General features: G+C 43.0%; 1 protein-coding gene across 1 annotated transcript in view; it reads left to right on the top strand.

The window, feature by feature from the left end:
* The window catches only part of LOC127599969 (potassium/sodium hyperpolarization-activated cyclic nucleotide-gated channel 1-like), an 85,806-nt gene that overhangs the window by 41,060 nt on the left and 20,097 nt on the right, over window positions 1–24,649 (top strand). Inside the window, exons 3-6 of the mRNA XM_052064239.1 lie at window positions 4,261–4,422; window positions 11,054–11,272; window positions 22,194–22,340; window positions 22,596–22,836. Coding sequence (XP_051920199.1) covers window positions 4,261–4,422; window positions 11,054–11,272; window positions 22,194–22,340; window positions 22,596–22,836 — 769 coding nt within the window. The remainder of the gene's footprint in view (window positions 1–4,260; window positions 4,423–11,053; window positions 11,273–22,193; window positions 22,341–22,595; window positions 22,837–24,649) is intronic.

The raw sequence follows: 24,649 nt of genomic DNA, 5'->3' as shown, positions 1-24,649 counted from the left end.
TTTTTATTTTTTATTCACGTTCCAGTACATGCTCGGTTTTTGAATCCCACTTTTTTTTCACCACCAGTGACTGGAGTGTGAACAAAGAGGGGGAGTCAATCTCATTTCTTTGTATTACAGTAACGATCTTTAACAAGAACCAATCTCGTGAACAAGAATGAGGGACTTAAGTCCTGTTCCTGCGCCTGCACAGGTGGATTTCAATTGATTGCAGTCGAGAGGGAAGGTAGGCCAATCACATCGCCGAGCTGCCACGAGGAGTTTGGGGTTACAAACTGGAGATTTGCATGGCATTACCCCCTGACAGCTCCCGATGCTTTATTCTCGTGTGGCAGAGGCAAAATGTCAACAATAGCAAATATATTGTTGGATTCTAATGACTTTAAACAGGCTGTGGCAGCGGGTACCGAAGGAGGAGATTGTCCCAATTTTGAACGATGAGGTTAATGGGTAAAAGGTTAAAGAAGACATATTGAAATCAAGGTAAAGGAGGTACATCATGCGATTTTTTTTTTCCACAATGTAAAACAATTCTCGAGTCTTCTTTTGTATGATATGAGCAAAATACTCAAAGGATAAAGAATTATAGCCCAATTTGTTAGTTTCTCAACCGACCCGGATAATGTTTGCGATTCCATAAATGCAGGCTCAGACAAGTGTGATCACAAAAATATTTATTCCAGAAAATAAATAAAGTACAAAGTGAAACTGAAATCCCGGGTGACATTTGCTTCCATTTTCCTTAAAAGGAATCATTTCCTATCTGGAAATGTGATTCTTAAATGAAAAATCTATCACGAGCAGATGGGAAAATGAGGGGTGCCTCATGATTTATTCAACTGCCACTGAGTGAATTGGACACTTTTAAGGTTACGAAATGCCATGACAGCAGTGACAGGAAATTGGACATCCTGCAACATTGTGCAGCTGATTTTTTTTTCCCCCTGCACCGCATTTAAAGGGAGATTACTCCCTTAATAAAAGGAAAACAAACAACAGCGCCAAGGGCTAAACATCAGTCGGAAGGAAATGAGCAGGAAAAAGCATCGTGTTGTTTGTGTATCTGTCATCCACTCTTAAGAAAAGTTGCCCGACGCTTGATTCGCACCCTGGCACACTTTCCCAGGCGCTCCTCCATGATGGAGTTACAATGATGTGATTTGAAGGTGCCGCGTCGGCGGCGGCTCCTCTCGCATCGTCCCGACCGAAGCGCAACACCGGCAGCCTTGCTCTTAACACGCAAGCGAATCAACACGCACAGGAATGGCATCAACAAGCAAGGGAGTAAACAGCAGCACTTTATTCAATTAGATGCTTGATTTCCACCCCAGAGTTCCAATGAACATCATTTAAATTCATTACAGGCAACATCAAAGATAACATGAATATTGAGTCACATATTGTCAAACTATGATTTAAAACAATATTTGACGCTAATGCCTTGTCAGTACGGTGAAAATATCTACCCACATGAAATGACACTACTCCATTTCATTTTTTTATGAACTGAAAAAGTAGTTTCAAGTTACTTTTTGACATTTGCGACAGTTACACAGGTACAAAAATATATTACTCACATTTGAGAGCAGTCTTATAATACTAAAAATGTAATACTGTTCTCTTTGCATGTGACCATTTTAATACAGATAAGCAACATCAGCAACAAATAATGACGATAGAGTCACGATTTGACTCACTGCGTTCATTTTCTTTTTCATTTTAATTTGCGTCCGACTTCGAGGTTTCCGAGATTACGGATATACTGTATAACTGTCTGTCTGAGTCTGGCTGCGAGGCCAACACAAAGCTTTGAGAAATATTGTTTTGACTCATAAACTTAATATGCTTCACATGGCCATCATGTACCGTATTTTCCACACTAAAAGGTGCACTGGATTATGAGGCACACCTTCAATAAATGACCTATTTAGTAAGGAAATGCGGCGACACAGTTCACTCAACCAACAGCAAGTTATAACCTTGACTCATTAACGTTGAACTCTCTTGTTGCTGCTCTATTTCTGTGTTCAACCGCGTAAGCAATAGTCCACTTGTTGTTCCAAAAAAAGGCCGGAGAAAACGGATAGAATGATATTCTTTTGTATCTATGAGAATTCTTCATTTATTGGAAAATGTCTTGCAATTTGGAACGTTTCATTAAGAAATAAGATAAGACAATTTATTCATTCATTCATTTTCCGAACCGCTTTTATCCTCACTAGGGTCGCGGAAGGTGCTGGAGCCTATCCCAGCTGTCTTTGGGCAGTAGGCGGGGGACACCCTGAACTGGTTACCAGCCAATAAGATAAGACAAGAAAACCTGAATTTGCCGAACAATGGAAAAATTCCCAATTTACAGCAGCAAAATTATGAAAGGGAGAAAGTAGAAGACAAAAATTATATACTGTACATAAATGTAAATATAAATCAAGTTGAATGGTTTTTGTTTAGCATGACCAGACACAATATGTTGAACTGAACACTGACAGGTTAACAAAGTTGGTATTTATCTATTTATGGGACAAAAAAAAAGAACAGGTGAAAGGTTTGATGTCATCATTTCTTCCTCACAAGAAAGATGAACTATGCGGTCTGAGTCGCAAGCCCTTAAAAGGCCCTGAGTGGATTTTAATCAGGTGTAGAGCAGTTAGCTTTGCTCTTCTGTGGGATTAAGAGCCTTTCGAATGGCCACGGCCATTAAAATCTACACCCGCCCACAAGTCCTGCAGTGCCTTGTGAGTATATTTATCATTAGGATTAACAAACCCTGCCTGTGAAACACTCTCGGCCCAGGAGCCCCGTTACCGCCGCCACGGCTTGCCATTATTGTATTTGGCTGAGTGGCTGATGATAGCGGTGATTCAGCAAAGTCCCAGATGGGAAAACAGGGGAGCGTCTCCCCGAGGACGCTTCTCACATCTGCATGCACCTGCTCAACTCTTGCCAGTGTAACAAGGCTTTGGCTTTGCTAGGCAGTATAGCGCAGGGTCATAAATCTTTCACTATTTCACATCTCACAAATGTGGGCTGGCTAGTCAGTGATGTACAGAATAGAGATCTAACTATTTCATTTTACTCAATTAATTCTATATTTTATGGTTTGTTTGGTTGTTTGTTTACTGTATTTTACGTCTTTCGAAAAGTAATTGTGGTGACACAACTGCGGAAGTGACACAAAAATCAAATTAAAAATAGATAAAGCCATGCGGTTGTGCGCAGAATGATTTGCATCAGCCAGAAATCATGAGGCGTACCTTTGTCTCCTCAAAGGTTACTTACTGTGCTGCTGCTGTTGTTAGCTTGTTCGCCGATGTGTTTTTACAAACATCTGTTCAGTTTTCAGGAACCTGATGTGTTTTGTCTGATGAGATCCGAAACATCATTACATCTTATATTATGTCCTGCCCACGTCTGTCGAAATGGAAGAATTTCTGAAGCGCAGATTAATTCCAGCTCTGACTAAAGCTTTGCAGTGGGATGCCGTTGTTAGCTCAAAACACGTTATTCTACGAACATGAGTCACCGTTACTTAAATAATGAGGCTAGCTACACGCAAACAGGCCCCTTGCTTTTCAATGTCTGTATTAGTAAAGAACTAGCCATCTTTAAAGGAACAATATTGCTCCTTTAATACTGCTGTCCTCTTTTTCGATCATTCGATGAGGTGCTGAGTCAAATTCCACTTTGCGAACATCATCAGCAACGAAACAAGTAAGCCAGATGTATTTTTTTCTGCTAATATCCAAGACTATTTAATGTTTTTGGAACCACACTTTTGGGTTTTGGTAAACATAGAAGACAAATTAGTCTTCCGCAGACCTGAAATTCTTTCAAATACCAAAGACATATTCGTCTTTTAATTTTTTCTTGTTGCATGAGGCTTGTTGCCAATGATTAGGTGTTGTGCGCCACTAAATTGTTTGTGTCTGACTGGTGATTTACGCTAATGTCGGATGGTGTCGCTTTTGTGTTGCTCCACTTATTCTGACATGTAGATGCCTCGAATTCATTCAGACATTCCAGCTGGTGACACGAGCCGAGGGGTGTACATTTAATCCTGTTGCTGCCATTCAAAAGACCAAAGAATGATGCGTCATCTAAGAATTTGGCATCCGTGCCTCGCCATTGCCAAAGCCAAAGCCAGGACCCGATATTCTCAAAGACTCACCCCCCTCAACGTACTGGAATCCTGGATGCTTTGCAATCCAGTGAGATTCTGGGTATTCTATAACCACCCGTATCCTTCTTTCCTTCTTGCAGATCTTCCACATGACCTACGACCTGGCCAGCGCCATGGTACGGATCGTCAACCTTATTGGTATGATGCTGCTTCTTTGCCACTGGGACGGCTGCCTGCAGTTCCTGGTGCCCATGCTGCAGGACTTCCCCGCCGACTGCTGGGTGTCCAAAAATAAGATGGTGGTGAGTGTCTTTCCTGCGCTGGCAGTTCTCCTTCCTGATCCAATCAGACGATCCCCTGACTTATCTCATCCACCTACGTAATTACTCCTCTAAAGCCCTATGGCGTCCTGGGAAACCATGTCTTGCGTATCTTTCATCTAAAAGCCTGAGTGAAATTAAATTTGTCAGCCAAATGTGGCCGCATACAATCAATTGAGTGATTTTTCTGCACAGGCTGAGAAACATGCATTGCTCTTACATTTGTTTAGATTAACATTTTTATCTTTCTCCATCTGTCCACCCAGTCTCCCATCCATCCATCCAGCCATCCAAAAGTGTCATAGCTAATATTAGTAAAATTGCTTGTCTGATTGAATTTCCAAATAAATCCATGAATGAATGACCTTCATGAATGTTTTTTTGTAAACATCAAAGACAATGTTGTTTTCTCTCAAATCTAATTTGTGTGTTTTCAAAACCAGACAATACAATTTTGGCTTGTGTTTTGTTCGCATAAAAAATATTGTCTCTAGCCATAGAGACTGAATAAAAGTCAAAATATTTTCTGTGAAGTTAGCTTACAGGACTGTCTGTTGTTTCCTCTGCGATCCGAACGTGTTCCCCAAAACTCCACAGATAACTTCATTCATTTCATCCACCCTTCAATTTAATCTTCATTTATTCAAATCCAATGAATGAGATTGATGAAAATTGATGGCACCGTGTACTAAATTGAAATTGGAACATATATGAACGGTATCGGTTCGCAGGCTTATTTTAAAAGTTGTGTTCAGAGTTGGGAGTAAGTCACATATGTGTAAGACATAACTCAGTGGCATCCTTCAAATTTTGAGCAAGTTACAAGTTATTGTAGCAAAAGTCAAATCAGTACCTACACAAAGTGTGACATTTCTAAATACTTTCATTTGATGTATTTTGCTTCAAGTCGTGCAGGGTGAACAGGCCTGAACACTATATATAGGTTAAGTCTGACTCAAGTCAAGTCATGTGACTCTGGACCCAACCGCCGTTGTTAGTTTTATGTTTTGACTCGGTAAGACTGATCACTGTTTGATCACACAATTTCTTGGACGAGTGCATTCCTTAGTTATAACTACTATTACCATCATTTATGAAACGTGAGAGGCATTTCACGGCGGTGGAGATGATATTCACATTCACATTCATATCCCCCCCCCCCCCGCCCCCCCGCATTAGGTTCTAACATGCGCTCCCCCGTAAAAGATGCCGCTGGCTGCACGGCTGTTTTACCTTAGCATGTAGGTTCGCCGCTCTAATTTATAGCCTATTTGCGTGAGGCGCAGAGATTGATCAGCGCGCTACCCCTCTTCCCCTTCAGTGGTACATCCCAATAAATCAAACGTACATTTAACCTTCACAGAATGCCGCTGAGCAGAGTCCTTCCCTAACTGATGACTGATCAATATTTGTGCGAAGGTCAGAGTCAATAGGGCACCGTCGGTGTTATTGTGAGCCGCGTGTTAGTCATCGCCGGGAAAGAAAAAAGAAAAAAAAATGGTGACTGTGTGTGCTCGAATCAAGGCGGTGCAGATTCAATAGGCTTATTGGTTTCGACCCAGCGGGCGGCCCCTTAAAAGTGATTACAGTCGGTGTTAAAAGCAGCCTTTGTGCAAAACTGCAAAGGGATGGTTTCATTACCTCAGCCAAGGTGGTCACATTTTCATTTGTCGGCGTTTGTCTGCAGAATTTGATTTATCAGCAAATATTTGCGTGAAGGGTTTGTGTGTGCGTGTGTGTTTGTGTGTGTGCGTGTGTGTGTGTGTGTGTGTGTGTGGACAATCCATGTTTCAATCCACGCGTTTTGCATTTATTTGGTATTCTGGCTTGACAACATCCCCTGTTCCCATGCTATTTCCAGGAATATTGCATTTAGTTCTTATGAAATCATTATTTTAAAAAAAAAGACATTCTTTCTTGAAAAAGCGTTTTTTGAGGTGAAATTTGACCTAAATCCTTCAAATTAAGTTTTACGTTGTTGGGAAATGCTCGAACATTCATTCCATTCATTTTTCTGGCTGAGCATAAGCCTATCCAAGCTGACTTTGGGCGGGCTACATCCTGGACTGGTCGCCAGTCAATCACAGACCCCATAAAGACATACAACCATTCTGTTATGGTTCAAAAACTTCAATAATACTGTTCACTACTATACCACAAGGTTTTGTGTGTACGGATGGTCAGAACTGTGCATAAATGTCCTCACACACAAGTCCAAATAGATAAATCCCTTACTTGGCCTGGGAGTGTTCGTACGCAGGCTTTACACACACTTTTGAGTGTATGCACGCTTGATAAATGAGGCCCATGGATAAGCTTAAAGATGATTTAATATTCTTACAAGAAGGAAGAACAACCATGCAGCCAAGCAGCTTATTCAGTAGTTGTTTACAGAATATTTGTCTGGCCTTCTCTCCTATCCATGTATAAGTCACACCCCACTACCTTCACCCAAAGTTAACTGTGCTTTATCAGACTGCCATTGGTTTCTCTTGTCCCAGGACGATGGTTTTGTCTGATTGTCATCCCCAAAACAACCAATTTAATCAGTTCTTAGTTGTCCCATACATAATGTGAATTTAAAGTTCCCCTAGAACAGTGGTTCTTAACATGGGTTCGAACGAACCCCAGGGGCTCGGTGAATCAGTCTCAGGGGTTTGACGAAGCCTCTGCCATGGAGGTTAAGACACCGCCGACTCAAGATGTCAATTCGTTATGACACGCCCGCTTGGCCATCGCTGGCTGCAGATGGTCACATTAAATTGCTTGTGCAATCAGTGATGTGGGAAATTTATTTTGCTCACTAGTCACCGTGTGACTGTCATGATAGTATGTCATACAATTTTGTTGTGTCAGTAAGCCGGAGTAGGCAACCTGGCACAGGGACAACATGCAAACTCCACACAGGATGGCTATTCAAAACCAGGACCCCCGAATTCTGAGGCAAATAAACATCCATCCATCCATCCATTTTCTGAACCGCTTAATCCTCACTAGGGTCGCGGGGGGTGCTGGAGCCTATCCCAGCCGTCTTCAGGCAGTAGGCGGGGGACACCCTGGATCAGTTGCCAGCCAATCGCAGGGCACACAGAGACGAACAACCATCCACGCTCACATTCACACCTAGGGACAATTTAGAGTGTCCAATCAGCCACCATGCATGTTTTTGGAATGAGGGAGGAAACCGCAGCACCCGGAGAAAACCCACGCAGGCCCGGGGAGAACATGCAAACTCCACACAGGGAGGCCGGAGCTGGAATCGAACCCGGTACCTCTGCACTGTGAAGCCGACGTGCTAACCACTGGACTACCGGGCCGGGCAGATAAACAAACCACATTCAATGTTTTCTGGAGGTGCAGCGTGTAGAAACGGTTGGGAAACACTGGATCATAGCCAAAAACTAATTGAGAATGCCTGCGTCAAATACAGTGAACTTCCTTGAGGTCCGCGCTCTGACTGCCCTGCTTAGCATTTGACGCTAACAAAAGTAGCTGAATAATTGACGTAATCGAAGAGAATGACGCTGTGCAAACATTACAGCGAGAGCCCATTCTGAGCGGAATATACGGCTCGCAGTCAACTGTGCGTGCCGGAACAGATGTCACATGAGTAGTTACATCGCTCAAGGTATGATGTATTTGGTTCATCATGCCTCGGTGCGTCGCTGACATGCCGAGCGCTCGCTTGCTCCGTACGCCTCGCCTTCCATCATGAGAAACGACAGATGTTGCACACCCATGTCCCTTGAGATGTTTCACAGTTTAGCTAATTTTAGCCTACGATACACATACCTGTCTGCACCGAGGTTTTTTGGGTAAGCTTGTGATCAGGAACCCAGTCATAAAACGGATGATCTTTTGCCTGGATTTACACTGCAGGTGTAAATAAAACATAAAACAACTACCACAGTGTTTTTGTTACACTTAAAAAAAAATACAGCACCGTCCAAAACAACAACAAAAAAGAGAATGTAAAGAAATAGCCTTTTTTTTAGTTTAGTTTTTCATGTGATCCTTGAATGCTATTATAAAACAAAAGTCAGATATTAGCTAATTGGAGGAGACAGGACACTCGAATCTAGTACCAATCTCTTGAAAGGGAAACGAGAAGAAGCGTTAGGGTTCAGTTTCTATCACTTGCATCTTTTGAATCAAAACTGCTTTTCCGAATCAGTTTTTGTTAAATTCCTATTGTTTGTCTTTAGGCGCCCTGTGATTGACTAGCAACCCACCCAGGGTTTCTCCCACCTCTCATTCTAAGTCAAATGGGACAAGTTCCAGCCCCCCCCCCCCCAACCCCTCCGTAACTCTCATGAGGACAATTGCTATCGGAAATGGAATGTTGGTATTCTTTTCTTGAGATTTGCAGTCTGCCATTCCAAAAGCCGTTTCTAGGAGTTTGCCTGCGGTATTTTGTAACCTCGTTTGGCGATACAAGAGAAACAAAATGTTAGACATTCGCTTTCATTCGGATGTCCCTGAGCTGAGCGATAAAAAAGATGCACTCTAAATCCTGCGAGATGGAAACACGAAGCCTCTCATCCGGCCGCGCTTTGTTTTGTTTCACACAATAAATGCTCTCTAATTAATTACATTAACTAGAAGAATAGTTTGAAGTGTGGCAGAATGACAAATAAATCTGCCACTTTTTTTTCCATTCCATTCCATTCAAACTGATTCCAATTGTCTTCATAAAATGTTTGACATGGTCAAAATGGTAAGAAGACTTCACGTGTCAACATTTCGGAACAGTGTTGCCGAGAGCAGATGATTTTGGAAGGGCTCCCCTGTTTCATACAAATACGCCTCTGCTTATGGACAGAAGGAATTTGGGACTATTCTTGACAAAAACATTTCAGATCAACAATATTCCTGGAATGTGTGGTGTGACTCTCTCTCTGGAGGTCATTTCACACCCTCTCGATCGGGTATGAGGGGAGGACTCTGACTGGCTTGCTACAAAAGGTGTACATTTCCCCAGTGTGGGACAAATAAAGGATATCTTATCTTAAACTATTAACAAGTGAAAAAAAAGTTAAAATTACTAATGTCCTTTTTTACTAATCTTAAATTGGTAGACAGAAGGTCTTATGTTCCACTGCAAAAATGGTGAGCTAAACGTGAATTTCTTTTCCATTGATGATAACGATTTGTCCAGGCCCTGCGGAAGCAAATTGTCCCAAACTGATGCACCCTCCACCATACTTGATAGTTGGGTTTGAGTTTTGTTTTGGGTTTTTTTTTGTTTTTGGAGGCTGTGCCTTCCTGTCTCTACATGCGTAGTGTTGAATGTTCCGTCCAAACAGTTTAACTTTGGTGCCATCTGGCCACAAAATAGTTTGCCAGTAGCAAAATGGAACATCCAGGTGTTCTTTTTGCACACATGAAACCCGTAGCAATGTTTTTGGGGAACAGCAGCGGCTTCATCTGTGGAATCCTCCAATGACATTCATTCTTCTTTAATGTTTTATTCATTCATTCATTCATTCATCTTCCAAGCCGCTTCATCCTCACTAGGGTCGCGGGGGGTGCTGGAGCCTATCCCAGCTGTCTTTGGGCAGTAGGCGGGGGACACCCTGAATCGGTTGCCAGCCAATCGCAGGGCACACAGAAACAAACAACCATTCGCACTCACACTCACACCTAGGGACAATTTAGAGTGTTCAATCAGCCTGCCACGCATGTTTTTGGAATGTGGGAGGAAACCGGAGCACCCGGAGAAAACCCACACAGGGAGGCCGGAGCTGGAATCGAACCCGGTACCTCTGCACTGTGAAGCCGACGTGCTAACCACTGGACTACCGGGCCTCCCTTTAATGTTTTACTTACCATAAATTTGTCAACAGAGATGTTAGCCCCTGCCAGAGATTTCTCTAAGTAAATGTTTGTGATCTCATTGAGCATTATGCGCCACGCGTTTGCAGTCATTTTTGATTATGGTTCCAAGTAGTCAGACAGTCGCAAGGCTGATCATTGCAAAAAAAAAAAAAATCGACTTTATGTGAATTCACACTTGATAGGTAGGCAGGCGCTCCAGAGACCCAGCTGTGTGGATAGAAGCAATTAAAAAGTCACACTGCCATAGTATGTGCACTTTACAATACAATTTTTTGGCCTCTCTCTACAGTAGCCGCCCCCTTTGTTGCACCGGGTCATCGCTTCCTATTTTTCCAACAGTGGTGCTAATGAAATGACTCTTTTCTTTCCAGTGTAAGAAATTAATTTGAAATCAATTTAGACATGTCAACCCACAGGAGAGACGCTTATTGATTGACAATAAACTACCGCAAGGATCTGAAGAGGGTAAAATAAAATGAAGGGGCCGACCTACTTTCCTGCCACGCGCGGCAGCCTCTCCCGTGTGTGTCACGCTATATTCGCCTGTGCTTGGGCTTGCGTTTTGCGAGGTTGGGCCCGAAATGTTGGCTCGCTATGTTTTGCATATTGGGACGTTGCGCTTCTGCCAGCTGCCTCGAGTGGACATCTGCCATTGCGTCTTTAAGGATGCGCGCGGGTGAGCCGTCGAGGCGCCTAGCTGACATTTGAACGTGCCGTCGAAAGGATTAGCAAGATGGCGGCATTCATCTTGTGTTTGTTTCCCCTCCCTACGCAGAACGACACGTGGGGACAGCAGTACTCCTACGCGCTGTTTAAAGCCATGAGCCACATGCTGTGCATCGGCTATGGCATGTACCCCCCGGTGGGCATGACCGACGTATGGCTGACCATCCTGAGCATGATCGTGGGCGCCACATGCTACGCCATGTTCGTGGGCCACGCCACCGCCCTCATCCAGTCGCTGGATTCGTCACGGCGACAGTACCAGGAGAAGGTAAGTGGATGTGGTCCTGGAAGAAAAAATGTATAACACTAAACACGGTTCCAGTTGGTGAAAATTTTTTATTTTATAAAGAGGCTGTTTTGAAAATATTTTCTTTTCTCTTTTACTTTGTATACCCTTATGCATTCATAGCCTTGAGGTCTTTAACTCACTTCCAAAAAAAAGCATCCAGTCAATGAAATGGTCGAAAGGGGCAAAGAGGAATTGTTAAAGTCCACTTGTGTGCTGAGGCAATCAAGTCAAGCACCATTGAAGCAATCGGGATGTAAGACTACGTTTACATTATGAGCCTGGCGACCAAAGAAGCCTCATCTGCCTGAAACATAGTGTAGTGGGCCATGGGTATTTGGCTGCATCTTGCTACATTTTTTCCACAATCTTATCACAGTACCCGCGACGGGCCATGGGGGGGGGGGGGGCAAGTTTGCTGAGTCTTGGAGGTTAAAAGACGCAATACGGATCCATCTGCGGTTAGCCGCGAATACCATTTCCCATCCCTCCTAGCTTCTCCTCACATTTCTTTTGTTCTGTCTTTTGATGGATGAAAGATGGACACCGGGCAGCTATAAGCGCATCTGCGGCCCCGGCAGACGCAAATGAATCTCCCATACAGGACCTGGCTCCAGAATCGCTTTCAGGGGGTGGGGAGGGGGGGGGGGGTAGGTTCGGGGGATGGAGTGGTGGTGGGGCACATACTGCTGCTTAATTAACGTTTCATCGAATTATTACTTTTATTATTTATTAATTTTTTGGGTCAAAAAACGAATTCCCGAGACCATCTCTTGTACTAAATCATTCATTCATTCATCTTCCGTACCGCTTGATCCTCACTAGGGTCGCGGGGGGTGCTGGAGCCCATCCCAGCCGTCTCCGGGCAGCAGGCGGGGGACACCCCGAATCGGTTGCCAGCCAATCGCAGGGCACACAGGGCACACAGAGACGAACAACCATTCACACTCACACTCACACCTAGGGACAATTTAGAGTGTTCAATCAGCCTGCCATGCATATTTTTGGAATGTGGGAGGAAACCGGAGCACCCGGAGAAAACCCACGCAGGCCCGGGGAGAATATGCAAACTCCACACAGCTGGAATCTGCTGGAATTCCAGCCGGAGCTGGAATCGAACCCGGTACCTCTGCACTGTGAAGCCCACGTGCTAACCACTGGACTACCGGGCCGCCTGTACTAAATCATGGAATGAGTTATTTACATACACACTGCATAGTGGGCTCTCTCTCTCTCTCTCTCTCTCTCTCTCTCTCTCTCTCTCTCTCTCTCTCTCTCTCTCTCGCTCTTAAACACACACACACGCACACACACATTCAGAAAAGATATGCCACGGCAGGCATTGTACTTCAGCGATGCCGGGAAATACCGCAGAGGTTTCCCGTCTCACTATGGACCGCCTCTTGATGTGCCCTATTGTGTACCATCAAGTTTAGTTGCGCTCCTTCCGTTTTACTGTCGTCAAAAAGGTTTCTCATCCTTCCTTGACTGCCATGTCAAATGTTTTGACGGTTATTAAAGTCACACCGCGCATCCATGCCACTCTTTGCCTGTCACATTAGTCCAGCCCGACCACCTGTGTTGTCTCACAATCATTTTGAACCGGCTGTCTCCAGAAAGACGCTTTGCGAAGCAGCCGTGATCTTTCCATGTGGGCGAGCTCATGCAGCGAGGAACCCCAGCATTCCCACCTAAGCACGGTGGGAGTGGAAGGAAAGCCCCAACAGCTGGCTCATTGAAGCTGCCTTCCACAGGCACCCAGCGTGGGCGATAATGAGCTGAGCTGCCGGCCTGTCACATTTCTCGCCGTCTGTGGCGCGTGGGAGACAAGAGATGGGAGGGTGACCTCCATCGGATGAGGCGCCCGCTTATATTCAAAGAGGGTGGATGAGAGGGAGCGCAAGAGCTTAGATGATGTAATGGGACTTTCAGGTAGCTCAGAGTGGATATGTTAAATGCTTCACCTTCACACCTTCACCCCAAGGATGACTTGCTCCACTCATGCAGCGGATCCGAAAGGCAACTTTGTGACACGTAGCTAAATCGAGAGGTATTGAGGAGGAATCCATGAGATGTGTGTGAATCCTGATTAAAAATGAAGGATAACAGGCCAATGGAATTGCGCCACCGACCTTGGTCCACAAAATACTGCTGTCGTAACGTTACGTCGTCCTCTGTTGAACCAAAAATAGCCTGTATTTTTTTTTTGTTCACCGTGTATCTTCCTCGGTGTAGACAAACAAACAATCAAATCACTTTTTGAGTACAAGACATGCTGTGAATAGTAAAAATCCACGAGTCTACTGACCTCGGACTCATCAGACCGTTAGACCAAGGTAAACCCAAAAGCTTTTTTTCACCATTAGTGTGTGTAGATTGTTTTACATCAATGGTATATACTTGAGTATGACTAGATTAAGCATTTAATCCCCAAATAGGGCAGCAGTAGCGGAGGCTTTAAGGATCTTGGTGTGTATGGCACCGTAGCACCCAAATACCAATTACCACTTTCCGATTAGAAATATATCGGGCATTACAGAAAAAAAAGCAGCAAAATATGCCGATAGCTGTGGATAACTGAGATTTTCAGTGAATAGCCAGGTAAGGTTCCACAGAGAAAAACACCTTTTTGAGAAACGTAATTTGAATATCGTTAATATACTGCTGGCACGATCCAGCATCCGTCGACCTCCCTAAGCCATATTTTTTTCATTTTCTGGGTTCGCCCTCCACCTAAAGATCCTCAGGAATTCCCATCGTTGCTCACTTGAAAACACCCCTCTCGCAGCCTGCAGACAGGTTATTTCTGCGGCAAGCAATTAAATTTTAAGATGGCGGCTTCTCCGCTTATCTTTTTCGCACGCTTCTGTGATAAGACGTTCTCCACTGTGCACTGCAAGGGATTTTTTGCCACCGCTGTGTTACTGACTTGAGAAGGGATTTTGTATGGGAAAAGGATGCACTGTAATTAATTCAATGCTTAAAAGTACATTAAAAAACATGTGAAATATGCATCAACTACATTTAAATATACTGCACATTAAATATGGATGTAAACAACAACAGCAAACTATAAAATATAACGGTTAGTTTACAGTATTTGCATGTGTAAATAATCGTGGAATATTTATCATTGTATTGGTCCCATTTGTCAATGCATTTCATCACAATAGTAAGTACTGTAAGTACATGTCATTCATTTTGCACTTCCAACAGAGTGGACTAACACAGTGCTTCACAGGAAAAAAAAATACGAGGGGGAAAAAAAAAGTCTACTTGCCAAAACGTCTTTTTAAAAGTGTCGAGGGAAGAGACAGCTCAAAAATAGTAGTGACACGAAGTGGCCGTCTTCCTCCATTCCATGAAGACAGGCGTCTGTTTCGAGCCGGCCTGCGGGCTGCAGAAGGAGGTCATGTTGTATACGCTGTCACGTAGCACAAGCAACACATTCACTATTAATAAGGACCACTCGGACTCTGCATTTCATCAGAAAAAAAATCACACTGATGCTCATGAGCGTTAACACAAATCAGTGGCTGAGTGACTGAAGATTTTCTTCTTGTCGACTAAATGCGATGAAGTTGAAGACGAATAATCGATGATATCGCAGTTGTTTTTTTTCACTATAGCACAGCGGTCCCCAACCTTTATCGAACCACAGACCGGTTTCATGTAAAAAAATACTTTGACGGACCGGTTTATAGAAACAAATGAACACAAAACATTAAAAATAAAACTTATATTCACACTGACTAAATCTGTTGTAGGTCATGGAGCTGTGTGCATGTTTCTCTTTAGCAAGCCTGCCGGTCTTATGTCGTTTCCACAACATAGTGTGTGGGAAGATGGGACAATGTAGCCGAATTCCCCAAATTGTTCTGTTTTTTAAGCGACGGTGATACTAGTCTCATTTATGGTCAAATATGATAGCATATTACGGATAGATGTCGTAACAGGTGTGACCAAGGTTGCTGTTGTGAATGAATAAAGTTCCTGTTAGCGTACAGTTGCCCACACATTGTTGAACAAAAGATGGAGTTTTCCTTCCGTGCCGCTGCCCTGTGTCTTCGCCACCAATCCCGTGGTGGTGCTGGTTTGAATATAGTAAAACTAACGATGATTTGAATAGCCAAGCTATTAGTGGGGCTAGCCGCTATTCTCCATCCACAACGAGCTTATTTTTGTAGTTTTTGATTGGCACAGACGTACGAAGACGTCACCTTGTAGTTTGCTGCTCCTCCGAGTGTTTTAGTCCCTTGGGTTGAAAGTTCTTTGAATATGGGCAAATTGGAAGACGAGATGCCAAAAAATTGTGACTAGCAATTTGCCAACTTTGAGCTTTAAATGTTGATGTAGAGTAAACATGTCGACTCCGTTCTACCCATAATACAAAAACACTTTCTGCGTTGTAAATCCACACGCATAATAAAGCCTTTAATACATAATTAGCGGCGTTTACTTCACTTTAATACAATTTTTTTTAAAACTGCATTACGCAAGGCACTACAGCCGGTATCAAGCAGAAACATGGTAATCAACACAGATGCGTTCACACCGGTAATTTAATTTGCGTATTAAGTGTTAAATGTTTTTCCTTAATTGGCCATAAGACCATAAAAATGCGTTCTGTCATGAGCATTTCATGCATCTTAATGAACTTGCAAAGTCGGGCTCAAGGGGAGCACTGGGATGCATGAATTCTAACACCCATAAACCCGTGTTGAACTGCATATACTTGGAGAGACATTAGAAGGACGCGCGGGCGAGGTGATGTACTTAAAAGCACATTTAGCCTGGATAATGTGAGGTCTTTATTGGCGCCATCAAACTAAACACATGTTTGAACTGGCTACTTCAGCCAAGATTGTATTGGTGATTTTTTATTTTTTTTTTGCAATGTGTGATTTCAAGTGTTCAAAGAAATGAACTGCATCAAATGCAAAAGACAAAAAAATATGTATAAATAAATAGACAAATAAATGAACTTATGAATAAATGAATTAAAATGCTTGTAGTTTTATCGTGGTTTATAACTGCACGTCATTACACTGAGAGCATTTTTATTTTTGTGATGGTAAGATTTTTATCCATTTCTTGCCTCTCAGTCCGTTGTAATGAAGTCAGAGACTCCGTTTTACCGTTGTTGTGCTTGTATCTGTGAAGATTAATGATCCAAGTAGGTGTTTCATGACGAGATACTGAAATCATTTCTAAATTGAAAGGCATTTTGAGAGTTTTGTGTGGCATGGTGGCTGAGTGTCACATTGCATGGTGGTGGTGGACCCCAAAAGCAGGCAGGAGGAAGGAGCAGGGTGTATTGATAGAAACCCAGAGAAAACTAAATCCAAAAACAAACATAGTCCAAAGTAGCAAACAAAAATAACAAAGTGAAGCTAAAACAGAAACGTGACCAAAACATGACCGAAACAAACCTGACAGCAGTAAAGGAACAACAAACAAAACGAACATAACAGTAGCAAAGAGCACTTTGGCTGGGAGTCCTTTAAAAACACAAATTACATAATGACCAACAGGTGTGCTGCTACAGGGAGAGCCCTACAGTGCCACCTGTTGGTCCCAAACCGAATCATGACAGTAACCGAATCATGACACTGAGAGGTTTGAGTGGCCAATAATTGTAAGATTGCAGGGTCAGCCTGTCCTGATGCTGCGTCATCACTGCTCCACATTCTCGCTTATTTTTTTATTTTGCTGCATTCTTGTTTACCTTCATGTGTCGAGTAAGTGAAAAACTACCATGCAGTTGCATTATGATAGATAAATATATGAATATTCTCGCTATGGTATTTATACTGTATATTTTGTTTTGATCCATGCATCCCAACCTCCATAGCAACCCAATATCGAGTCTTTATTGTCATAAAGTCAATCATCTCATCAAATAAGCCGGGCTAGCGCCAAACCGTAGCCAGTGCCAAACCTCTATCAACTGTACAGGCAGTTGACTTAAAAAAAAAATCACTTCAGCAAATGTGGAAGAAAAAAAAGGTTTCCATTTAATTTGTGTTGCAACTGAGTAAAAATTTTCCCCAAAAGTTTCACATCCTTCTGTCTGGGACATCTGAACAAAAAAGAAAAAGTTGTCTATGGAGGAAGCTCCCCGCTTTTCACATTGGAAAGAGCGGGAGACGAAGGGGAAAAAGACGCTTTCCTCTCAAAGATGGTGAAAATTATCATCAGAAAGCGACGGTATAATCTTTCCTGAATAGAATTCTATTACAATATGGCACAGGGAGATAAATGCCCGCGCTGTCAGAAGCGAGCAAGCCGGCTTAAATGGGCTCTTAAATAGGAATCAGGCAGCCTGTTAACTGTTCCACAAAGTAAGAGAGCCCGACAATAATACAAAATACTAAAAAGGAGGGGTGAGATTGAAGTGTGGCCCCCACCGAGATGAAAAAAATAGCATTATTAGGTTCATTTTCACTCAGCTAAAAATACATGCGCCTTGCCAATTCTTTGGGTTTGGAAATAGACTGCGGAAGACCCGAAACGAGCCTGTAAAATAATGGAAAACTACTCTTCCTTTGACCGACACGTTGTGTGGGAATAGGAAGGTGTTTAAAAAGCAACACCATCACCTAGTGGCGTTTTAAAAGAATTGCTATGAGTATGCGTGCAAATAAATGTATCTTTACATTGATTTGTAAATGGTATACGTCACAATATTAATATTTGAGCACACGCACCGCTCTAGGGGGTGGTTGGTGCCGTAGCAGTTGTTTTTTCCAAATATAATGTGACCCATTCACATTTAGCCAGGGAACACGAAAAGTCGCTAACTCCGTTAGCTCAGCTGTCTACGTATTTGTTTCGAATGCTAACAGCACACTATAATCTTACGGTTAAAACAATGCTACAACTACGGGTATACATAAATTAGTCTGGTCTGGTCCTTTTTTTGAAGGGGGGGGGGGCAACCCATCCATCTACCTCACTGGTTAATTTAAAGACCGATACCAAGTGTTGGTGCTCTTTGCGATTGGTCAAACTGTGCTTCCAGCTGACTATACAGCCTACCACATAGCTTTATATCTGCTATTATTTTTTTTATAATTTTACAGATAAATCAGATAGCAGATTGCTTTACTTGGAGCAGAAAGTTGTATTTTATCTTTTTTTGAGGGATAAAAATCAGAATAAGTCAGCATTTTTCTGTGATAGTTTGGGGATTTTGGAAATGGAGCAAAAAAAAAAAAAAAAAATCCCATACATTTTTTAAAACCTACAAAATGTGTTGGACCTCTCTCCTGTACTGTGATTGCATAGTTTACCTTCACGTGCTTCACGTGTGCACAATGTGCGCCTGCCATTCCAACCTCGCCTATAAACCGCCGCTTATCTTCATCTATGGAAATGCACGATGGGAAAGGAAGGGTGGAGTGGGTTGGTTGTGGCGGGTGGAGCTGCAGAAAGAGGAGATCATCTCCCTCATTTGCGTCTTGTTACTCATGGGCGCGCTGTCATCCTTGAACTTTTCGCAGCAGAGTTTTCACGTGAGATATGCTGACTTGGTGTTGGATGCTGCTAGAGTTAATTTCCCTTCCAAGAGGGACGCCTTCCATCGAGTGGCGTGTTGAGGCATGTCGGTCCCAAGCGGCTTCATTCGAAATTGGACATGTTGCCCCTCCCATTCGAATATCCAATTAACACTTGGCAATTAAACATGCTTCCCTGGGATGGTTAAGAAGCAAACTCAAGCGGAGCATTTGTACTCTAGGCGAACGCAATGGCCCATGACTCATTCATTATTTACTTACAGTATATTGATCATATTCATTGCTTACTGTTATACATTTATGGAAAGTTTGTTGCAGTACAAACAAAAATTGGCATTGTATACCTAGATTGTACAAAATGATACAATGACCAACTGAGCCCGGAGTAGATTCTTAAAAGCAGTACTAAATAAAGGCATTGCTTTAAAAAAAAAAAAAAATGTACATTCTACTGCATGTGCGGTACTGTCTGCGTGCACACATCAATCCCAAAACAAAGCCATTTGACAGTCAACATCCACTATTCAATCCAAAAATGTGTTTTCAATGCGTTTTATGTGGATAAAAGTTCTTCATTGTGGCATTATGCAGTGCCTGCCAAATATCAAGTGTATATTATCGTGCATCATGTTGAGTGTTCCCATCCCCATCCGTGGATTTGTCCAAGTGGAGTGTCAGAGCAGCGACCGCCATAAACTCATTTCCTGTCAGGCAGGAAATCATCGACTCAGCTCATAGGTCGCTTTCTTTACATCTGTCAGCCTTCTGATTAACATACTTGGTCAGTGGCGTGCACTCGAAGGGATTTGAATGAGAAAAGCACGGGGACACGGTCTTGCATTGTAAGATGAAAGCCAAGGGTAAATGGATTTATTAGACGGTATATTGTCATGAATGTGAATAAAAATATAATAACCTCTGCCTTTGAAGCCTCACAGCCACGTGAAGACCCCTCCATACTCTTGACAGTCAATCAGATGCCTGACGTTCCCCCCCTGTGCCTTGCAATTTTCCTTTCATCGTCACATCAGTAAAGTAAATTACCCCCGTGACACAGCCCATTCATCCATCATGTCCATGAAGTATTTCATTTCTTGTACATTTATTTGTCTGGGAGTTGCATCGTGTGTTATTCTTATTCATATGCATTGAGTGGCTGCTGTCGCTACAGAACACCCTTGATACAAACCCCAATTGCGATGTTGGCATCACTCACGCAGTTGTTGTTGTTTTGCCATCTGGGGTCTCCCTTGTTGTGCAGTATTTTAGATCTCCTGAATCCCCCACACATTTCCAATGGGAGACAGGTCTGGACTGCTGTCAGGCCATTCTAGTACTCACACTCATGCAGAATGTGCCTTGTCATTGTCTTGCTGAAATAAGCAGGGACATCTCTGTAAACAAAAAGTTGCATGGACCTTTCAGCACGAATGGGGCCTTCACAGATATGTACGCTTGACCATTTAAGTGAGCAGGATTACATAAGAGAGATATTGCACAGTGTGTTCGACAGATAGTGATACCATGTGTTTGGGAATCTGATGGCGTGTGGGTAGATTCTTTTTCTTTGGTCTTGTTGTTCTGACTGGGGCACTCCTGCAGCGTCTGCCAGATGGGAAAAGTTTGAAACGTGTGCTATGGATGTGTGCTGTCTCTGATAATGTTCTGTGCCCTCTTTGTGGCATGGTTGTCAAATGCTGTATGTGGCGGAGTGGTGTGAAGGCTGTTCCACAGATGTGTTGTGCAGTTTTAATGACACTCTGGATAGCCATCCTGTTCTGTACAGTGCAGTTCCGGACCAAACTGTGTTGCATGCTCTCCATTGTGCCTCTGCAGAAAGCATGCGGGGGGCAATCCCAAATTTTCTCAGCCTCCTCCAACTGAGCCTTGATGGACATATTTTCCAGGAACAATATTTGATTCAAAGCATGTATGGTCATCAGATACAGATGTAAGCAAGGAGAGAAGCCCGAAAATGTCACCGAAAGTGCTTTCATGTGATGAAAAGACACATTATATTTAGAAAAAGAAGTGAAATAAGCGTTTGGTAATACAAGTTTTTTTAAATTGCCGTTAGGATTATGCGGGCAATCTTGGAAAAAAAATCATCCTTTCGAGGTCATTGGGGAGCAATATAATGAGGGGTGGGCTACCTGAGCTCAGCTGAGCAGTGCAATGGAGACATTGTTGGTGGTCAAAGCGAACCTTGAGCATTACCTTATGCATGCAGATTTTTTTTTTCTCTTTTGGGTATCTTTCTTTAGCTGAGGGTCAAGGACGCTACCTGTTATTATTCCCCAAAGTGATCCACGGCACGCTTTGATGTGCATCTCGGTTTCTCCCGTAAACACTGTCACGCTTTTGTTCTGAACAAACAGAATAAAGACTAACAGCACCTTTGACAGACAGAGACGCTGTGATATGTCTTCTGGCGTGTGCGCCATTTGAACAGCTATGCGTCTGATATCAGCCGCACTAGGCTACGCGAACGGTTTTAAAAATAGTTGCGTATCATTTCAATGGTTGAATGGGTTATTGTTTCCAAGTAAAACAAGCCTTTTTTTTAAATTCAAATCCACACTACTTTGACCTTGGGCACTATATTAATCGATATTAACCCTAGCTTTACTACTACCGTATTGGCCCGAATATAAGACCGTGTTTTTTGCATTGAAATGAGACTGAAAAAGTGGGGGTCGTCTTATATTCGGAGTCTAGACATTATACCCATTCATGACGCTAGATGGCGCCAGATACTGACCTTGACTCCCCAAGCCAAAGCGAACCCGTGTCACAAAGAATAAAAATAAAAATAGCGGTGGAATGAAGAAGAAAAATAAAAAAATAGCGGTAAGAAAGAAAAGAGAATAAAATAATAAAAGAGATAACATAAAATGGAGAAACATGGCGACAATCTGGAGAAAAGTGGGTCGAAGATCGGCAGCTGAGGAGAAGTTATGATGTAAATTCAAGATGATGGTGATAAATGAGGCAAAGTCTTCAAACAATTGATATATTCAGATATTAAGATTTGAATGAGACAAAATAACATGTTTTTTTTTCCTCTCAAATATATTGTTATAATCATTTGTTTCAGATGTACTGTAATTATTTTCTGTATAAAAAATAAACTGGTGTTCAAAAAGTCTTTTTTTAAACTTGAGTCTCGAAAAAGAGGGGGTCGTCTTATAATCGGGGCCGTCTTATATTCGGGCCAATACGGTAATACTCCACCCACTACACTAATCAACCCACTTTATTAAACGCTACTACACACCCACTGCCACAACCACTGCAACTTTTTGAACCCCATCAATACTGTGAGATATGTACTGGTGTCCTTTCAATTGGCCTGATTTTTGTCTGTCTGGGTGTGTCGCTAGTACAAGCAAGTGGAGCAGTACATGTCCTTCCACAAGCTGCCGGCAGACATGAGGCAGAGAATCCACGACTACTACGAGCACCGCTACCAGGGCAAGATGTTCGACGAGGAGAGCATCCTGGGGGAGCTGAACGAGCCTCTCCGCGAGGTATGGCAACCAGCCTTGTCTGGGGACGTGGATAATGGCGCACACTCGGCATATGGAAAATAAACCCGCCCGCTGCTTGGCATTCCCCACGGTTCACTTCACATTTGCTGACATTTTAACTTTACACCGGCAGTGATGGAGCATCTCAGGGAAGGAAAAACAAATGTCATTGTTTCCTCTAATCTCTTTTCCTTTGTGAAGTTGTGTCAGGTCATTGCCTTTTGTCAACCGTTGTTGTTTTTCTCCGTCTGGCAGGAAATCATCAACTTTAACTGTCGGAAACTGGTGGCCTCCATGCCGCTGTTTGCCAATGCCGACCCCAACTTTGTCACCTCCATGCTCACCAAGCTGAAATTCGAAGTGTTCCAGCCCGGGGACTACATCATTCGAGAGGGCACCATTGGCAAAAAGATGTACTTCATCCAGCACGGCGTGGTCAGCGTGCTAACCAAAGGCAGCAAGGAGACCAAGCTGTCAGACGGCTCCTACTTTGGTGGTAAGCAGGCTGCTTTTTGAATAATGGCCATTATTTCGCCGATATGAACTCCCTTTGAGCTTCCGTTGGTGTGTTTTGTGCGGGTGATGGTCACCTCGCTTCAAAATTCGGCCTCATGGTTTATGCAAGACTTCTTCCCCCCATTCAATTCACATCACAAGCTGCCTCTTCATTGTAGGACAAATCCTGATGAATAAAAGGCATCGTGCCGCGGCTTAAATAGAGCAGTACACATTTGAAGGTCTGCTCGGTCACCAAAATATGAGCAGCTTTTGTAGTGCGTACAGCGCTATGGCGAGATAAACATTGTATGATTTTTATAAGTTTTTAAGTTCCGACACACACTGTTTATTGCCTGCCACTCAAAGTCAAAGCTGACATCACTGAACTAAAGATTGTGACAATGTTGTCCACTGTTCAAACAAATTAAGAAGACATTGTGGAACATCTCAGATCGCCATTGCTACAAAAAAATTGAGTGAAAAATCAGCTTGATCGGGAGTTACAAACAGCTTGAGCCACATAGTAGGAAAGATACTTTCTTGTTTGTGTCATTGTAGTTGATTGCATTATTGATTTATTTTTGTTGGTGGTGGTAACGCATGTCTCTAAATTGTCCAGTGTTGAAATGACTCAAGAAGTGAGTCTTCCATAGCTACATTCAACCATCCATGCGTTTTATGGAGCATTTGCAAACATGGTTATTTTATTTATTATTATTATTATTTAATGACAAAAAAAAAATTCTTACCTTTTGGGAAAAATAAAAAAGCTACGGAATGTCAATGTGCACGTTCAAGCCCTGCTAATCATCTGTTTGAATGTCAGCGAGTAAGCAGGAATAGGGATTCACGAATAAATTACCATATAAACACCATTATAAGGATTCATTTTTCAGTTGATTCACGACTTGATCCATCCATTCATAATCTGAACCGCTTATCCTCACAAGGGTCACGGGTGTGCTGGTGCCCATCCCAGCTGTCTTCAGGCAGTAGGTGGGGGACACCCTGAACCGGTTGCCAGCCAATCGCAGGGCACTATTCTTTACCAATTATAAAATCTGCCATGGAAAAAGCGTAAAAACAGCACCATCTACTGGATTTCAAAGTTTGCCAAGGTCATCTTACCCTTAAGTCGAGTCGACTTCTTCATTGAGGTCACATTATGCGTGGCAGTCACTTGATCCGTGCACGGCGACACGACCGCCATCTTGCCCTCACCAAATATGGATTCATTTGCCCGGCGACGGCGTATCATTTAGCCGGTGCTGTTAAGTAATGAAAAATGGCGGCGAGGCGTTTTTATCGGCGCATGCGACCCGGCTTGCGAAGTTTAATTACGCCTCGGCTGCTCAAGTTCGTCTGCGTGCCCTCTCGCTGGGGGGTTCCAGAGAAATAATGAAAAGATGGTAGGCAATCTCTCGCTTCCTCTTTCTTTCTCTGCACATGCAGAAAAAAAACCCTAATCAACATTCTCAGTAAACATGGCCATGCCTCTTTGTGAGGCCAAACGATGTTCTCTCCCTTCGCTTTGTCCTCGTCGAAGCTATTGTTCAAAGTCAAGGCAATGATGCGCCGCCATAGTTTCTGCAAACATTAATCTCGGTAATGCATCCGTCTGTGTTACAGCATGAACACCGACACCAAGATGAATGCCTAAAGCGGTGTACGCACATAACACTTTTCAACATCTAAAACAAATTGCAATAGAACCCACACCAACACAGTCTGTGTGCTCTTATCTTCTCTTGCGGTGTTCACAAGATGACCAACACACCACACACTTAACGATATCTCCTCCAACAATCCTC

This window comes from Hippocampus zosterae, chromosome 4 (assembly GCF_025434085.1).
Source record: "Hippocampus zosterae strain Florida chromosome 4, ASM2543408v3, whole genome shotgun sequence".
In the NCBI taxonomy this organism is placed as follows: Eukaryota; Metazoa; Chordata; class Actinopteri; order Syngnathiformes; family Syngnathidae; genus Hippocampus; species Hippocampus zosterae.
Note: the sequence above shows the minus strand (reverse complement) of the source record. Positions and strands in the feature narration are given on the sequence as shown.